The following is an 18,560-nucleotide window of genomic DNA, read 5'->3' on the forward strand; positions in this document are numbered from 1 at the left end:
ATTAAATGTTGTTTCGGATTTTAGATAGTTTAATCTACCGGTTGGCAACATGGCGGCTTGTTGGCAAATTGTGGTTTTTGTAATATTAATTTTGGAGCCTGTGTGTGTTGATAGTTTTATTGAAGGTCTATATTGTGGGATCGAAAACTGTTATGAAAGTAAGTTCTTATCGCCTGACATATACTGTTGGTTATTTATAAGATCGTTGAAAACACGTGTCACACAGCTGCTAGCATTTTGTCGCTGTATCTGTTTTCGTTATACCTTTTTTCTCGAGTACAAACAATATTCGGCCTGTAGCTAGAGGATCATATTGGAACACTCAGATTTAAACTATTTAAAAATTTAAAAATGTTTAATTAGATATGTATTTACCATTTTATTATCTCAGTATATTCTTAAGCCCATCCATATGTTTAAGATAATATTTGGATAATAAAATTTGGTTTAAATTAGCTACATTTTTATAATTTTCATGGAACATTTTGTACATGTCAGAGAATCTATACAGGCATCTGAGAATTGAAAAATTTACGTAAACCATTTATGTGTTGTGTAAAAACAAATTCAACTAATCCATTTGTAACCCATCATGATGGAGCCTGGCGATCTCACCCCGTGTCTATCTCGCCCTGGCGAAGTCGCCCCGGGCGAGTTCACCAGGACTTATTTTCATCGTTAGGCAAAGTTATCATACATATTAGACTTGCTAGAAGACATATATCACAACATATATTATAGTATATATCTACTGTCATTATCAGCATGTTTTTGTGCCAAAACTACAGGGTTATACCACTTATACTACTATTTTTGTGTTGGGACACGCTGTGGCGAGATCGCCATATTTACTTCCGTGTTGCATGTCTGTTTAGTGAAGTCGCCAGTACATTATAACTCAACAATATTCAAGTTACAAGCAGTTTTATGTTTACTTCATTAAGTAAATACATGTGCAGTAGTCATGTTTTGATTTTCTTGTTTTAAAATGTAATACATTGGTAGTTTACACTTCTGACGATTTCACTTGCAAGCCGGGGCGAGATCGCCAGGATTTTTCTTCTTCTGCATCCGCTTCAACTTTCCATCTGATACCAGTCGAACCTGGTTGCTGATGTGGATGGCTTCTTGGTGCAGCAGGGACACAAGCAGGTAGAGCTGGACTTGGGGACCTTTTAAGAAGTTGTCTGGGATGAAATCCATTTTCAACTCGAATTCCAAGTCAGTTGGATTCTTCGGCCGGCTGGGCAGGGAGCCGGACCTAAATGTTCCTGGACTAGCTGATCAACGATACTCCCTGCTGATCTGAAGGGATCACTCTTCGCTGCCAACTTCATGTCTACAGTAATTTTCGCAACCATTGCACCTCCTATTTGCTGTACATGGTAGTGCATGTGCTCACCAGCCACAAACAGGTCAGCCTGCTGTCTAACCGATGCTTGACAATGCTTGACCTGTGCGTTTCTAGTCGCACAACGCCACACAACGGTGCCATCTGAAATTAACAGTATTACTTTAAGTACATAATAAGAACGGTAGAAAGAACATCTGACTGATTGTTATATATATATATATATATATGAATTTACTAACTGGCGATATCTGGTTCGACTCATGCCACTGTTGCACGTCCTGTGTTGCCACAGGGTGCAACTGTCACAGAGCAAACCCTCCAACACAAAAATAGTAGTATAAGTGGTATAACCCTGTAGTTTTGGCACAAAAACATGCTGATAATGACAGTAGATATATACTATAATATATGTTGTAATATATGTCTTCTGGCAAGTCTAATATGTATGATAACTTCGCCTAAAGATGAAAATAAGCCAGGGCGAGATCGACACGGGGCGAGATCGACATACTTCATCATGATCATGTAAATCACTAAATGATGTTATAAATTCTAATGCACGAACAAATAATGGGTTATGCAAACTATACTTACGTGAGTGACATGCAAATGAAATTATCGCTCTCGCGATTTTCAGAGACCTACTGTGGTTGTTGCTGTTGTGGTTTGATTTCGAAGATGAAGCACCAGGATATAGCGATCTTGAGCGGCCAGGCCTTTCCCCAGGATTTTTTTAAGGCGCTTACATTTTTAGCATCAGTGTAACACAAATCAAGCCAAAATAAGTGGGGTAGTGGGTTGAAAACAGTTATGTGTTTGCCTTCAATCCAGCTAATCATGATTTATTTTATTTTCAAATCAAAATTATTATATCATTTATTTTATATTTCTTCAATTATTTTTATTTAATATATATATATTTGGGCTAAAAGTTTGCACAAATCTCCGAATCCGATTCATGCCAGGATTTGCGCAAGCATAAAACATCTGAATCTATTTGGATTTGCATGAAATATTTCCAAAAATTTATTAAATTGAATAATCGGTGAGTAAAACGTTACCGAATTAATAAAATAAAATAAAATAAAACATAGTTTGGTTATCAAACTTCAGTTTAAACTGGCTTCAAAAGCATAGCATACATTCGAATTGGTGCATGTTCGAAACATAGTGGTTTATCGAGACTACTTTGGCCTGAAGCCAAGTGGTGGTTGGCCCATTTCTGTGAACCAAATTGCAAAGAAGAGAACCAAAAGGAACATGTTTGTTCAGTTCTTAAATAATAACAATAGACAGTACCGTATTTGACCGGAAATAAGCCCAGGGGGCCAAGACAACTCATTGTGAGCTTAGCATGGGGTGGGCTTATTCCCAGACAAGGGGCCAGTTTTGTTGAGAAAAAAATAAAATAATAATAAAATAAAATAAATAATAATAATTAAATGAACTAGGAAGAAAACAAAAAAAGTTCAGTAGCACCTATTAATTAGTGTTCCATTTGTTATTAATAAATAATAATTGTTTATTAATTAAAATGGGTTTTTTACTAGTATCTAATTATCAGAAACACACCTTCCATGTTACAATTACTTACCAGTTCTGTTTATTTACATCCAAAATTTAATGCTGAGAAGACTTAAAACAACAGCAATTAACAAACTCAATAGCGTATACACACGTTTGTGACACAGGCAGCCAGCTTACACTACAAAAAATTGTCAATCTAGGTCATTGTTCTTAGCCAATCAGAATAAGGTATTTGCCTAATTAGCATTACCTGCGGACCCAGTGTGGTGGTAAAAATAGACATTGGTTTTGGTTCAGACTTGGGCTTGTGTACTTCAAAGAAATACTGCAGGCATGCAATTGGAAACAATGTTATACACTGTTACTGTTAGACTGCTAAATCTCACTGGTGGTAAAATATTGTGTTACATTTGTGTTTAATTATCTGCAGGAGGTATGACTTTTTAACTGAGCTTTGAGCAAACTTGCAGTTTCATGTTATTTATAAGGTGACGAAGTTGGGGGTGGGCTTATTTACGAATGAGGGCCTAATTTCTTAAATGCTATCAAAACGGAGGGGGGCTTATTCAAAGACATGGGCTAATTTCCGGTCAAATACGGTAATTAAGTGTTCCCAAATTTAGTAATACATCAAACATTTCTATGTTAGTTCGCTGATATTATGTTCCTAACCTTGAATTACCTGTTCTTTTAATCAATACATCTTTTTGTCGGTTGTGGAAATGTGCTTCAGTAATATCCATACAAACATTGAATCAATGCTCAAAATACATCGGCAAAAGTATCACATGCGCTGTTTACGAATAAGCAATCTTCGAAAAGTAATGGGCTTCGTTTAGCCAAAACGTCCGCCAGACTGGTTTGTGCGGTTCACGGTAAACCAAATGGCCACATTGGAAACCAATCAAATAGTTTGCGAATGTTAGCGAAACGTTTGCTGTCTGAACTTGGGGCTGGTAAGACACCAAAAAAAAAACAACAACAAAAAAAACACTGACTGTAAAGAAAAAAATGGAACCAACAACTAAAAAACCCTCTTAGTTTTTGTTTTTTTGTTTGTATTGTGGTGTTTTGTTGTTGTTTTTTTGTCGTTTTGTTTTGTTTAGTTTTTGCTTTAAAATTGGATAAACTATTACTGACAAATTGGATATTCTTTCCAGTAAATAGTAAGGGTTGGTGTTTTTATCAATCCATATACAACCGTGTCCGGTGTATCGGCGCGTCCGGTGATTTGGCGCACTTGGTATTTTGCACAAGTATGATTAGGAAGTTGTCATGTTGTCGGTGTTTTTAATGAATTAAAGTTCAATTTCTTTTTCAATGGTTAATAAAGTATCAACATATTTATTGTTATGGGTGCAATTAATTTTTTTTTTAGAATTATCAATAATTAGATCATAATTTCAAAATAAATCATTCACCTGTTTTCGTGTATATAAACGCGAAGTATGTCAGCCTTATTGATATTAAGAATGTTAAAACCAGTCTGAAAACACCTTTCCCGCATTTTAAAAATTATTATTATTATTTTTATTTATTATTATATTTTCTCCATTTTTATTAACATGATATCCACATACATGTACATAATACGAGAGACATAAGTATAATACATAGTTACATGAAGATTTAATATATCAATTTGTTTTCTTCTCTCCACAGAGACAAAAAACAACACCAACTCAGCAAGAGAGGCCAATTATGTACTCAATATTTGGGCTAAAAAAACCCCAAAAAACAAACAACAAACAACCAAACTAAAACCTACATTTTAAATAAGTTGTGGCAAATTGACCAAAATTTGGTAAATCTATCAGGATTACAGGAACAAAAAGCAATAGTCTTTGTTATATATTAGTAATTGGTCAACTTTTAAAATTATAGTAAACAGTATACCGTAAATGTAATTATTTTTGTTCAGTTATTTTTATTTAAACTGAAAAGGAAAACACAGACAAATGCAAACAAAACAACAATTTTACATGTTTATTGACAGTCATTCCAGTTCACAGTTGTCACATTGTTATAAAAAAATAAAAGCGAAATAAGATCCATGTGTGTGCACAATCTACCCGAGAAAAATTAAATCCATGTAGGCATCTTAGCGACATTGAACATGTATGCATCTGTAGTACTGTGCCACTCAAGAAAACTATTCCGAAACTGATCTTGAGATGGGTCATGTGTGATCGTTCATTTTTATAGTAATATTTTTAACAAGACAAAACAAAATAGTACTAAAATAATTTAATTCTGGGATAATAGTGTAGCGTTTATGTGCTAAAAGTGAGGTCATGGGCGGTCTATAAATAGACCATTTTAAAATGTTTATTTACTACAGCCATAAAACAATTTGTAGTGTATTTCAGATTATGCACTACTTCATTGGTGAGAGTCACATTTTATTAAGTATTTCACAATGTTCACATAGAAAATGGTTCTTGACTGCTTAGGTGCTCCAATACACCGGACAGCACTGTACAGTTAGTAGCATATGATACATAATTCTATATATACTAACACTGTTGATAAAGTTCTGTGAAAATGTTTAGAATCGGAGGATTCCCGTAGACTGCTTCCATGGGAATCCACATGGATTCTTGTGAAAAAAGCCGAATTTCTAGCCCTGTATATTATTTATTTTATTATTGTCATTATTATTATTATTTTATGTTTATTATGTCAGCATTCTGTTAAAACCCAGCAGTGTTCTCGTTGGGTGTAAATTAAAGGTGGGCGGCTCAATAACAAAACCATACTACCTGATGATCAAAATCAAAGACAGCAATGGGGGTAGGGGTAGTTAATATATTACTTCAATTTTTCAGCAAGAGTGTGGGAATGTATTATCTTCAGAGTTGGAAGCCAGTACCCTGTACACCCACCCCCACTTCTAAGGCCTATGATATTAAATTAACAAACATACAGAAATTTCTAATATATTATATTGACGATATCGAATCACACACGGGTAATGATCTCTTTATCATATATAATCTCAAGCTTAATACAACATGTTTTTGTAAACTGTACATGCAACTTTTAATTCCTGTCCGCCATTACTAAATATTCAAATGATGTAAGCATATGTGTCATGGTGTCTTTTTGAATGGAAATGACGTCAAACTCGATTGATGTCATTTTGGGTGTCCTTACATCAAAATAAACTAGAGCTTAAAGGAGGGGACAATTAAGGCATTTGGCCTGGTATGCATATTCAACTGTATATAATGCTCATTATTGCTTAATATCAACAAGTATAATCGTATAGTTAATTAATAAAATGGTTAAATGTGATGGCTATTATATATAATGGGAGCAGCCATTTTGTACCATCCCAGTGAATATGCCCTCTGGCGAGCTGGTGGTTACGTAATACCTAACGTGTCATGTCAAGAATTAGTCTTTGAACTGAAGAAACAAAACATACCTGATTTTTGCAGATGCATTGCAATGTTCTGTAATATCCATCCTAGTAAGCCAGCACCAATTATATATTATTTTTCAATACAAAATAAACCACCATTGTCACAGTGTTGAAATAACTGTATTAATACTATTATGTTTCGTACATAAATTAACCCACATACTGAAACAGTAATCAGAGTGTTTTCTTGGTTAGTTGGTCTTTTCTTTCCGTGGCCTTTCTGTGGTTCTTGATTGGTAGGTCCCCAAACACTGTGTCTAGACACACTAAAAAGACATGCCTCTTTTATGAAGATCACAGGGTGTTGTGTGATAACAGCACGGATACACCTCAAATCGTAATGGACATTACCAACCGCTCTGCTTTATTACTGTAAGTAATTCTGTAAAACCCTTGATTAAGTAGACTTTCCCATCTAAAATAACAAAACTGACCAAGTACGTCATCCCAAAGAAAAGAAAAGTATCACTTGGGTATCATGAGTGGTTGTTTTTGCTCAAACGTGCCCTACCAATAGGCCTAATAGTATGCATTTTTTCTTTGGATTTAAAATTAAAAAACAAAAAATACTATAACTCCATTTCATTCTATTGATGTAACCTGAAATATATTTAGTTAAATAGTTTATTATACTATCAAGTCATTTATGTTGTTTAACAAGTCAGGTTGATGAAAGTGAAGTGCCTTGTCGTAAATTAGAGAGTTTGTTTACACTGTGCATAGACAAGATGGACTGAGCTGATGTCACTTCGCCCCAAGCTATACCACCAGACGTCACAAAAATGAAACAAAATGGCTGCCCCCAGTTAGCAGGAATAATCATGTTTTTTTATTAACTTTAAAATTATGCGTTTTTCATTTGTTAAAGTGTCCGTATGTGTTGGTGGTCCGGGTATGCATCTTTCCAACACATAAGGCTTTTGTTTGAGTTTACCCTACCTTTAACATTTTTTGTTTTCTGAACGCTGGACAGCTTTCAGTGTCAAATTGCTATGGAAATGTTTTTAAGTGATGACTATAAATGCATGCGTCAGGTATGGAGTGTCACCCTAGTACGTTTGCTTAAATGTCAATAAACCTAGTGCCGTGACCTCAATAAATTTTTATCTAATTTGAAAAGTTATCAAATTCTTAAAGTATGTGATCTGAAAAATATCATACTTCGATTGCACTGAAAATATAACATATTATATATGATAAAATGTATGCAACATCGTTATTAGAAATGTCAGATTCAACAGTAGACAAATAGACATGGCTTTTTTTCATACAGTTGACTAATATACAATATTTATAAATTCATATTGACATTAGTTCTTAATTCTAATTTTTATCCAGTGGCAAAAAGATAAACACAGTGAAACCCCACTATTAAGACCACCATGGCACTTAATAAATATGGCTCAATGGGTAGGTGTAAACCACATGCACCGACCAGTGATCCATAACTGGTTCAACAAAGGCCATGGTTTGTGCTATCCTGCCTGTGGGAAGCACGAATAAAAGATCCCTTGCTGCTAATCGGAAAGAGTGGCGACAGCGGGTTTCCTCTCAAAATCTGTGTGGTCCTTAACCATATGTCTGATGCCATATAAAATGTGTTGACTGCGTCGTTAAATAAAACATTTCTTTCTTCTTGTTTTTTTATAAATATGGTCTTTTTAGCAGGGTGGTCTTATTAACTAATCGAACATTAGAAATAGATTGCAAATATCATGTATTTGAGTTATTTACAGCGAGCACTAAATTATTGTTATTGGTTGAATGAATTATTTTAGATTTTATGTTTCTTGCAGTCTAAGTTACTTAGAATGATGAAAATACATTTGAGGATTTGTTCCATCCCGGGTATGTGTGTGTGTGTGTGTGTGTGTGTGTGTGTGTTAGGGCAAATGACACACACACACCCATCTCATACACGTATGGAAAGAAAAATTCTGATAATTCTGAGTTTGTAATTTTTAATTTTAGAATGAAATGAGTCACCACATAACCGATTGGCAATTTGTACAAATTTCAATTTGTGTAACTAACACACAACCCGATGGTCTCCATGAGAAATATTGTGCCGTGTCACCACTAGGTATATACATGTGTTTGTATCTTTTCTGTTACATTTTTAATTTGTAATTTTGCTAATAATGAAATTTTTATTTATTTTGTTTTCAGTTTTGGATGTAACAAGGGACTCATCACGGGTAAGGCATTTAATTAATAATTTAAGTACACAATGTGCACATATATATATTTCTATGTCCATGTTCCAAACATACTGTTGATAGGGATATGACAACTCACGCTACCTGAATACACTTAAATAACATTTGCTTGATGCTATCATTATTGTTTTTTGTTACTAAGAATATTTTTTGCAGGAGAAAAAAATAATTTGGAAAAGTCTCCACTTGAGGTCATATCATTGTTATTGTATGTTTTCCAAAATCATTTTTTATTTGATTAAATTGCAGATGTGCTATTTATATGATAATTTTGGGGTGCATATCATGGTTGGCTCTAATGCCATTTGGTTATCTTTCTTTAAATTGTTACACACTATCTACACTGTATAATTTAAGAACATTAAAATTAAAATTCCAGATCTCTAGAGCTAATAAAATAATTGTTCATGTTTAGATCTTTTTAAAATATGTGTAGAATTGTACATTCATATTGATAGGTATTCATGTCTATTTTGTTTCAGACTGAAGTTGTTAAGGCATATCGGAAATTGGCAAGAAAATGGCATCCAGATATGCACAAGACGGAGGTAAGTGGTGACAAACTAAATTATTATCATTATTATTATTATTAGACTATTTTATTTGTTCATGAAATCAGGACATTTCCATAAAGTGCACTGTGATACTAACCTTTAAAAATAGAATTTCCACATTAAATTTTTTCTGTTTTAGTTGCCAACCAGTCCAACCAAAGTTTCATCTCCGTCATTCTGTCAGTGTCAGTCTGTCCCACATACAGTTTTTCAGATGTTTTTGTTCACTATTCCTCGAGCTATTGAGCTGAATTTTTTTAATATCTTTATCATGTACTGGTACAGATCAAGTTTAACTTTCATTTTGATTTTCCCATTTTTCACAGAGTTATGGCCCTTGAACATAGGAGATAGGAAAATTTGATGGGACCGGTACGGGACATGTATTGCTTTAGCAGTACTCTCAGAATGCTTGTTAAGTACAGTTAATATTGAACTGATTATTTGTGTACATTTAATCTTCAATTTATTTGCAGGAAGCAAAAGAAGCTGCCTCCACCATGTTTCAAAAGATTGCCAATGCATACGAGGTAATACTAACATTTAATATTTTACACTTAATTCAGTGTTAACTATGTTTTTTCTTCCTTATTAGCATAATTACTGGTATTATCTGTAGGCCTATATGTATGCTTCTAATTTTTAATTGGTTATCAATAATTAATTGGGAGTGTCAACACAGTTTTATGAGACAGACTTTTGCGACTGTTTTATGCATTTTGACATGCATCCATTTTGTGTGCTGTATCGTCACAGCAGTGTGCCAGAAAGAAATTTGGTGAGTATGGCGCTATGGAATTTAATGCGACCAAAGTCAACGGGGTATGGGGGCCTCCCCCAGAAAGAAAATGGGTTAACTTTACGATTAGAGATTACAGTAATGATAGTAATTAATTTTGTCAAAAGGTTTGTCAAGTCATTGAAATCCTGGAAATTTGGAAGCAAACATAGTTGAAAAATTGCTACTAATTTTAATTATTGAACACTTCAAAAATGTAATATAATTTAGAAAGATATGTAACATTATACAGTTGTATGGTAGTTGGTATTGAGGGCTTCATTAGTTTTATGCTTAGGCAAATCTGGATACCAACATTTATTGATATTAGCATTACTCCCAAACATATATATAGGATTGTTATTGAATCACTACACATTTTTATATAGATTACAACTAATTTTGAAGGTAGAATGATGGCAATTAATGGTTAAAAGGTATCAGGTTAGCACATTTTGCTCGAATTTCTTGTTTTTGCATGAATTTGAGGCTTTGCTCCAGCACTATGGTTTTCTGTTGTTTTGTTGTAGATTTTACGTGATGAGGAACAGAGAGATGACTACAACTACATGCTGGACAATCCTGGTAAATAGAGCATTTTGATTTAATTTATTAATCATCGGCTATTGAATATCAGACATTTGGTAATTTTGACATATAGTCTTAGAGAGGATACCTGTTACATTTTTTCATGAGTAGCAAGGGATCTTTTATATGCACTATCCCACAGACAGGATAGCACATACTACCTCTAGAATGTTTCCAGTAGCTTCACTGATGTTAGATTTTTCTAATGTTGCATGTACCATATACTCCTTTCCAGCATCCATAGATTTTAAAATATTTTTCCTCAATAACTTCAGTTTAATGTTCAGTTTACGGTAAATGATTTTTTTTTTTTAAATGTGTACTATTGTTATGTGTAAACTATTTTTTAAAATCATAAAACAACCACTTTATCATCTGTAACATCTACTTATCAGTCTGTTGTTTAAGCAAGGAAAAAAACAACCTCAGATGTGTTTAGATAGTCATGATGATGTATTAATTTTATTTTTGATTTCAGATGAATATTATTCTATATACTTCCAATACTATCGTCGTCGTGTGGCTCCAAAGGTTGACATTAGAGTCGTTATTGGAGTCACTATCACAATCATTTCCATTCTACAGGTTTGTCTAATATTTAGTAACTAATTACTAAAAAGAAATATTAAATTTATATCATTAAATATATATTTTTTTAAAACTTATGTGTGTTTTATTTCAGTGATGCCTAGACCACTTGTGATGAAGTGTATCTTAAGATTCCTAATTATTGCAGAATGTTTCTATTTCAAAACAAATTGTGTTGGACAAATGCTTTCTCTATGTTGGGGTTTCTTGAAGAAAGGAGCAGAATGTGGCTAAGTTGTAGAGTGCTCGTTTGAGGTGTGATGGGTCATAGGATCAATCCCATTCACTGGACAGATCCATTTGGGTGTTTTCCAATTTCATTTAATGCTCCACAACTGGTTTTTAAGAAAATTGTCTAAGAAAATACATAGACTTTGCTGCCAATAATAAAAATAGCATGTGTTTGGGGTTTTAAAAATATTTGATTAAATTTGTCTACTCCTGGTGCTACCGTTAACATGTTGGACACATACGTGAAATAGCTGGTGTCTCATAAAAACATTCATTTTTTTTTTTTTTTTAAATCTCCCTCCCCTCCCCCCAGTCCAAACTTTTCTGATTTTTGTTCCATAAAAACCAAGTGAACCTTTTATTATTATTGTATGTCAGATATTTGTCATCAATTTGTATTCATATATATTTTTTTCTCTTTCTTTTAACAGTATTTAGGTGCTTGGAACAATTATAAGTCAGCTATTGATTACCTGTGCAAGGAGACAAAATATCGATCGAAGGCTATGGATATTGCCAAACGTGAAGGAATGTTGAATAAGAAGAAAGATAAGAGAAGTAAGGTGGTAATCGTTTCTCATTCTGTTTTTATAGTCATTTAGTTTTCATGCTTACAATTCACAATTAGTACAGTTTAAACATAAGACTAAGTGTAAACAGTGGTTTAAATTATGGATTTTAGCTGAGTGGCCAGTAGGTTTTACAAGTCCTTAGAGCTGGGCGGTATACTGTCCAGTATTGGTATCATGTCAATACCGAGTAAATCTCAAAATACCAGATTTTCGATATTTAACAATATTTTCCTGCCATTTGGTAAAGCACTAACAATATATCTGATGAATGCAAAATGGCTTAAAAGAAGAGCAGATGGACATAATTTGTCCTCAGAATGGACATAAAAATATGAATATACCAAAATACAGGCCCAAAAAGACCAATATCAAACCTTAAATTTCAATACCACCCAGCTCTAGCCCTCCCAGTATATTACTTGTCTTAGTAATTATGAAAGTTTGCAATTTTGATTTTTTAAATTGCAATATCCTTATTATTTAGTAAACAACAATTATTGTGTGTGTCTTTCCTTTGTTTTCTTTTTTTTAGTTTAACAATAAAATTATCAAAAAGGTAACCAAAATGTGTTGCATTGACTATTTCTAAAGATCTAAAAGTCACGTGCTTGTCAAAATTTACTGTGTGTGTGTTTTAATTAGCAATTGTAAACTGACGGTGAGTGTGTTCTCTATTGTGATTGGTTAATTACATTATTTTTCCGGGATCAAATAGACAATAACACCCGGAAAGCTAATGACATCATTAAAGATGACGTCATTAGCAATTGGAACAGGCAAAGTTGACTATTCAAGGATCTACAGTTAGATTGTAGCCAGGTATTTTTTTCAAGAAATACCAAATATACAGTCGGTCCTGTAGAAAAACAATTCAGTTTACAATGGAGATAACGCCTTCTGTCAAAAATAACATTTGCGGGATCAAATAGACAATAACACCTGCAGATCTAAAATCTCCATATGGTTATCTCCTAAGTCATGATGTACATTAAAATAATTCTTTAATTTTCCTAATAAGGAAGAAAGTAATACAATTTAACTTGAAGTATTATTGCATGACTACCGGCCTCGGTGGCGTCGTGGCAGGCCATCGGTCTACAGGCTGGTAGGTACTGGGTTCGAATCCCAGTTGAGGCATGGGATTTTTAATCCAGATACCGACTCCAAACCCTGAGTGAGTGCTCCGCAAGGCTCAATGGGTAGGTGTAAACCACTTGCACCGACCAGTGATCCATAACTGGTTCAACAAAGGCCATGGTTTGTGCTATCCTGCCTGTGGGAAGCGCAAATAAAAAATCCCTTGCTGCTAATCGGAAGAGTAGCCCATGTAGTGGCGACAGCGGGTTTCCTCTCAAAATCTGTGTGGTCCTTAACCATATGTCTGACGCCATATAACCGTAATAAAATGTGTTGAGTGCGTCGTTAAATAAAACATTTCTTTCTTTATTGCATGACTAATGCTCCATTGTGTGTAAAATGATGCAATAAAAATGTTTTTATTCAACATTCTCATGCAGGCAGAAATACGTGAAGAAGAGGAAGCCGTAATACGTAAAATAATTGAAGAGAATTTGGATATACGGTAATATCTTTTACTAACTTTTGCTGATCTCATTTAATATATTAAAAAAAACCCCATAGAAACCATATTGCCTGGGATTCAGTCGGAAAATGTAAATTTTTCTGAGTATTTTTCTTTCTTTGGCCAAGGATGTATTTGGGAATTCATTGTTTATGCCCAGGGGAACAACAATTTTGAGTTTCTGGAGTGAATTATGCCACGATATGTGGAATTGTTGGTGGTGGTTAATGGTGGGACGTAGCCCAATGGTAAAGTGCTCGCCTGATGTGCAGTTGATTGCTAGGTTCGATTCCCGTCAATGGGCCCATTGGGCTAGTTCTCACTCCAGCCAGTGCACCCTGACTGGTATATCAAAGGCCGAGGTATATTAGCTATCCTGTCTGTGGAATGGTGAATATAAGAGATCCCTTGCTACTAATGGAAAATGTTAGCAGGTTTCCTCTCTAAGACTCTGATGTCAGAATTACTGTTCATGATGTTATTTCTTCAAGGGAAGGTTTCAGCAAGCCAAGTTACATGTCAGATGTGTTATTCATGATGTTCTTTCTTCGAGGGAAAGTTTCAGCAAGCCAAGTTACATGTCAGATGTGTTATTCATGATGTTCTTTCTTCGAGGGAAGGTTTCAGCAAGCCAAGTTACATGTCAGATGTTTTATTGATGATGTTCTTTCTTTAAGGGAAGGTTTCAGCAAGCCAAGTTACATGTCAGATGTTTTATTGGTGATGTTCTTTCTTCAAGGGAAGGTTTCAGCAAGCCAAGTTACATGTCAGATGTTTTATTGATGATTTTCTTTCTTTCTGTGGATGTTATAAGCAAACCAGGTTATATGGATGTTTTAATGAGGTAATGTCACTTGTTATTTCTGTCTTTCAGGGGAGGTTACAGTAAGCCAAGTTACACAGACGTGTTATGGATCCAGCTCGTGTTACTGCCCTACTATATAGTGATGTACATTTACTGGTGGTTCAGGTGGATCTGGAAGTTCTACATTATACGGGAGGAATACGGAGAGGAAGAAAAACTATATCTTATTAAGAAATATATGAAAGCCAATAAATCTCAGTGGGATGTGAGTATACAGCATTTTCATATCAAGAACAGGTTCAAGGCTAAGAGCAAAAGTAGACAGCATGTCTCCTTATCTGAAATTGTGTTTACTAAATTTATATTTTAAAATGCTTGAAAAGTAATGAGCCAAATTAACAGTAGTTGGTGTAAATTTGACCAGTAGCCAGTTAAAAATAAAAAGGCTGGTACAGTAACTCTTGACCAGCTTCATTACTTGTGTAGCGGTTGTATTAAGCCATCAGTCTTGAGGATAGGTAGGTGTGGGGTTCACATCCCAGTACCGGCTACCACCCAGAATTAGTTTTATTATCTCAGTGTTTGTGTGTAAGAACATTACACAGGCATCTCTCTCACTACCCAAGTGCGTGGATGTAGCTCAGTCAGAAGTTAAAAGTTAAAGTTTGTTTTGTTTAACGACACCACTAGAGCACATTGATTTATTATTCATCAGCTATTGGATGTCAAACATATTGTCAGTTTGACACATAGTCTTAATTAGAGAGGAAACCCACTACACTTTTCCATTAGTAGCAAGGGATCTTTTATATGCACTATCCTGCAGACAATATAGCACATAGTAGTACCACAGCCTTTGATATACCAGCTGTGATGCACTGGCTGGAACGAGAAATAGCCCAGTGGGTGCTCGCTTGAGGTACTTGGGTCAACAGATCGCACCCTGTCAGTGGCCCCATTGTCTGGTGATTTTCTCATCCCAGCCAGTCCTCCACGACTGGTACATCAAAGGCTGTGGTATATGCTGCCCTGCCTGTGGAGGAAGTGCATATAAGAGATCCCTTGCTGCTAATGGAAAAATCTAACATATCCTCTAAGACTATATGTCAAAATTACCAAATATGTGACATCCAATAGCCAATGATTAATAAATAAATTTGATCTAGTGGTGTTGTTAAACAAAACAAACTTTAACTGTCACTAAATTAACCTCTGTGCTAAAAAAAAACCAAGATCAGATAATTTTGTTCTGTTGGATGATTTGGATGAATAGGAAAGTGACATGTTAACAGACATTTGGTAAGTAATAATCGTACTAATCATACTGTATATTCTGTTTGTGTGGTAAACAAGTACACTTTATTTCCTTCTTTTTATTAACATATGCTCAGTGAACTATTGCATGGATTTATTAACTTTAATTGTTTGCTCTTTATTTTTAGGCAATAGAGGATTATGAAAAAGAAAAATTTTTAGCACAAGAATTATGGATAAAAGACAATTTTCAGGTACTTTTTAAAAAATATTTCTTTAATATTTTTTTGGAAAATTTATAATTTTAAAATTATTTGACAAATCATTCTAATCATAGCATGCACACTTTTAAGTCTTTATCATTTTGTGTTGTTGATATTTATAGTCTCTAAATGAAAACTACTTTAAGTGTGATATTCTCTCATCACCAGTTTTGAAAAAGGGTTCGTACGGGTCATGGAAATAGGAAAGTCGTGGAATTTGCAAATGTCAATTTTTAATTGAGGAAAGTCGTAGAATTTTGATATTCATATACAGATCTCACACTGGAAGACAATTTGGTTTAGCTAATTCTTTTATATGTAGAGTATTTTGTTGAAAATTATTAAAATGTGGTTAATTTAAGGAATATTTTATTAGCCAAAGAGTAAATGTTGTAGCCACTTGGTATAAAAATTAACAGTTGGCTAGCCATGACAAAATAATAAAAATAGATGTGTTAAGTTTAGGCAGATATTTAGTAATGTTTGGGACAGTACATTAAACATTCACTAAGTTATAAAAACTATAAAATAGCCTGGAAAAAGAGCTAGCACTATTTAACTTGTGCACAAGATATCTTGATTTTGGTTGTAAATCATTTTGGGGTTTTTTCTCCCTAAATCTATTTTTAAAAGTGCTATACCATCAGTCTCCATATATGTTTGCTTATACTGCACCAACTTGCTCTCTTCTCACTCCAAATCCCCACCCCCACCTCCAATACCATATTATTCCATGCAAGACACAGACATTGGACATGACCTATGTTGTCAACAAAAGTGCTTTATGACTATTCACTGTGAACAAGCATGTTGAAAGAGTCTGACATGATAGTTTAACTTCTAACAGTTGTTTTGCATGTAACATATAATTTAGTCTATAATCTCTCACCCTGTAAAAGCACCGACAGGGTTTTAGGTCCCAGTAATTTGGGCACAACACAGACTTTTGCCTTTTGTGAGCACAGGAAGGTCGCTTTGGTTCAGTACTGTCATTAACAGCTGCTGGAGAGTTGTCAATATTCAGAAATGCATTTCAAGTTATTTAATGTAATTAAACTTAATATTTTAGTGGTTTTGAGGTGAAATATTTTGAGGTCAGCATGTTTGTAGTTAATTTGGACATCTGTATTTTGGTCACAAAGGTTATCTCCTCGACTTTGATGCAGTCTAAAGTGCCGACTGATCAAATTTGCTTTGTTGCTTTCCCTGTAGGTGTGGTTCTTGAAACAGGAGGAGGAAAGAAAGAGCAAGCTGGCCGAAAGTGCGCGGTACAAGAGCTATCGACGGTACATGAAAAAGGGTGGTGCAGGACAGATGACATTTGGGCCCGAATGAACACGACGAAATCTATATTATTCACAGTGGTGCTGGGATTTTTATGAATGTTGTATTTTTGTTTTTGTTTGACTGGTGCAGGCATGTATATCAGGTTGTGGAGAAAGAAAAGTGTAATTCCGAGTCATTTTATTGACAACCCATAAGAATGAGCTGGCATATTGACAGTGGCAACAGCTTCTGTATATCTGTAGTAAATAGTAAGTACAAATTTTAAAGACATACAATCTTTGTAGAATACCTGGGTTCCAGGGCTAGCTCTAACACTCACCAAATTCACAAATTGCATGTTTTTATTTTTATTTTGAAAATAATTTCAATTAATAATTGATATTTTATGAAAAATAGTTTTTTTAAGTTTGACAGATAATTTAGCAAAATTTTCTCTTCACCCAGAGCTAGCCCTGGGTTTGCATTGAAATTCAATTTGATTTTTTGTTGATGGTCAAACCTATATAACATGCACTTATTAATGGCACTTGTTTACAAATGCGTGTACATATAAGTTCACTGCACATCAAGGCCAGTATATGTCTGTACTGTGACCCGGCTCCTCACTGTATGCATTCCACCGCTGAATCTCAGTCGAAACCTAAAGCCTAAAACTTAGATTAAAGAGGAAAAAACAAAAAACATGTCCAGACTATGGTAGTGAAAGAGATGGAAGGAAATGGTAATTTTATTTTAGTTTCATTTCCATACATATATTCTATTAGAGTTCAAGCATACTGTCCTGGTCATACACCTCAATTGTCTGGGCTGTCTGTCCAGGACGGATTGTGGGAGGGGTGCAGTAAGTGAGAGGTCATGTTCAGTATTCGTGAAAAGAGAAAAACTCTAAAACCGTTCTGCGTTTTACTGTTACCATGGGTTACTTTTTCAGACAGATTTGATCATGTATTAAGAAATTCTTATTACTTTAGTTCCAATGCTGAAGATTAATAGACGCCAACATATGTGGTCATGTGGGATAGAAAAAGTACACTTGAGGTGGTGGAAATTTCGACCTGGGACAAGGCTTGCCGAGTCTTACGGTCGAATTTTCCACCACCGAGGGTGTACTTTTTCTATCCCACATGACCGCTTATGATGGAGTCTTTTTCTCCCATCTATTCGATAAATAAACCCATTATTTTACACGAACAAAGAAAGATGGCTGAAAAAGTAACTTCTTTATTTGACCGATTTTATCATAAATAAACTACACTATCATATTTGCTGCATCTGTTTCATGTGTTAAATATAATTTAACACTACAAATTAACAAGATAGCTTTTATAATGAAGGTTTTAATAACAAAATATTGATTAAAAACTACCCAACTGGCATTGATATGATGTCATATATTACCAGCGCCGTAATACTCCCTCTGTTAAATTCAATGACGTCATAGTCCATGCAATTTAATTCCGCAGATTTATTCCACATGGGCTGATGTCATGGAATGGGTCTGTCTTGCATGGCTAGGGATGGGAGGAAAATG

General features: G+C 34.5%; 1 protein-coding gene across 1 annotated transcript; it reads left to right on the forward strand.

The window, feature by feature from the left end:
* The first annotated feature begins 49 nt into the window (after window positions 1-49).
* LOC121381014 (dnaJ homolog subfamily C member 25 homolog) lies at window positions 50-17,200 on the forward strand. The gene is made up of 11 exons (XM_041510090.1): window positions 50-158; window positions 8,478-8,506; window positions 9,010-9,075; window positions 9,558-9,611; window positions 10,390-10,444; window positions 10,926-11,032; window positions 11,698-11,829; window positions 13,356-13,420; window positions 14,295-14,490; window positions 15,668-15,733; window positions 16,955-17,200. The coding sequence occupies exons 1-11, from the start codon at window positions 50-52 to the stop codon at window positions 17,075-17,077; spliced, it is 1,002 nt and encodes a 333-aa protein (XP_041366024.1). The 3' UTR covers window positions 17,078-17,200.
* The last annotated feature ends 1,360 nt before the right edge of the window (window positions 17,201-18,560 follow it).

The sequence above is a fragment of the Gigantopelta aegis genome, chromosome 9 (assembly GCF_016097555.1).
Source record: "Gigantopelta aegis isolate Gae_Host chromosome 9, Gae_host_genome, whole genome shotgun sequence".
NCBI classification, from domain to species: domain Eukaryota; kingdom Metazoa; phylum Mollusca; class Gastropoda; order Neomphalida; family Peltospiridae; genus Gigantopelta; species Gigantopelta aegis.

What these genes read in the sequence shown, in the direction of transcription:
- LOC121381014 (XM_041510090.1), top strand. Translation starts at nt 50, where the DNA reads ATGGCGGCTTGTTGGCAAATTGTGGTTTTTGTAATATTAATTTTGGAG. An exon ending in GATCGAAAACTGTTATGAAA is followed by an intron (nt 159 to 8,477) that starts GTAAGTTCTTAT and finishes TTTTGTTTTCAG; the next exon opens with TTTTGGATGTAACAAGGGAC. An exon ending in CAGATATGCACAAGACGGAG is followed by an intron (nt 9,076 to 9,557) that starts GTAAGTGGTGAC and finishes ATTTATTTGCAG; the next exon opens with GAAGCAAAAGAAGCTGCCTC.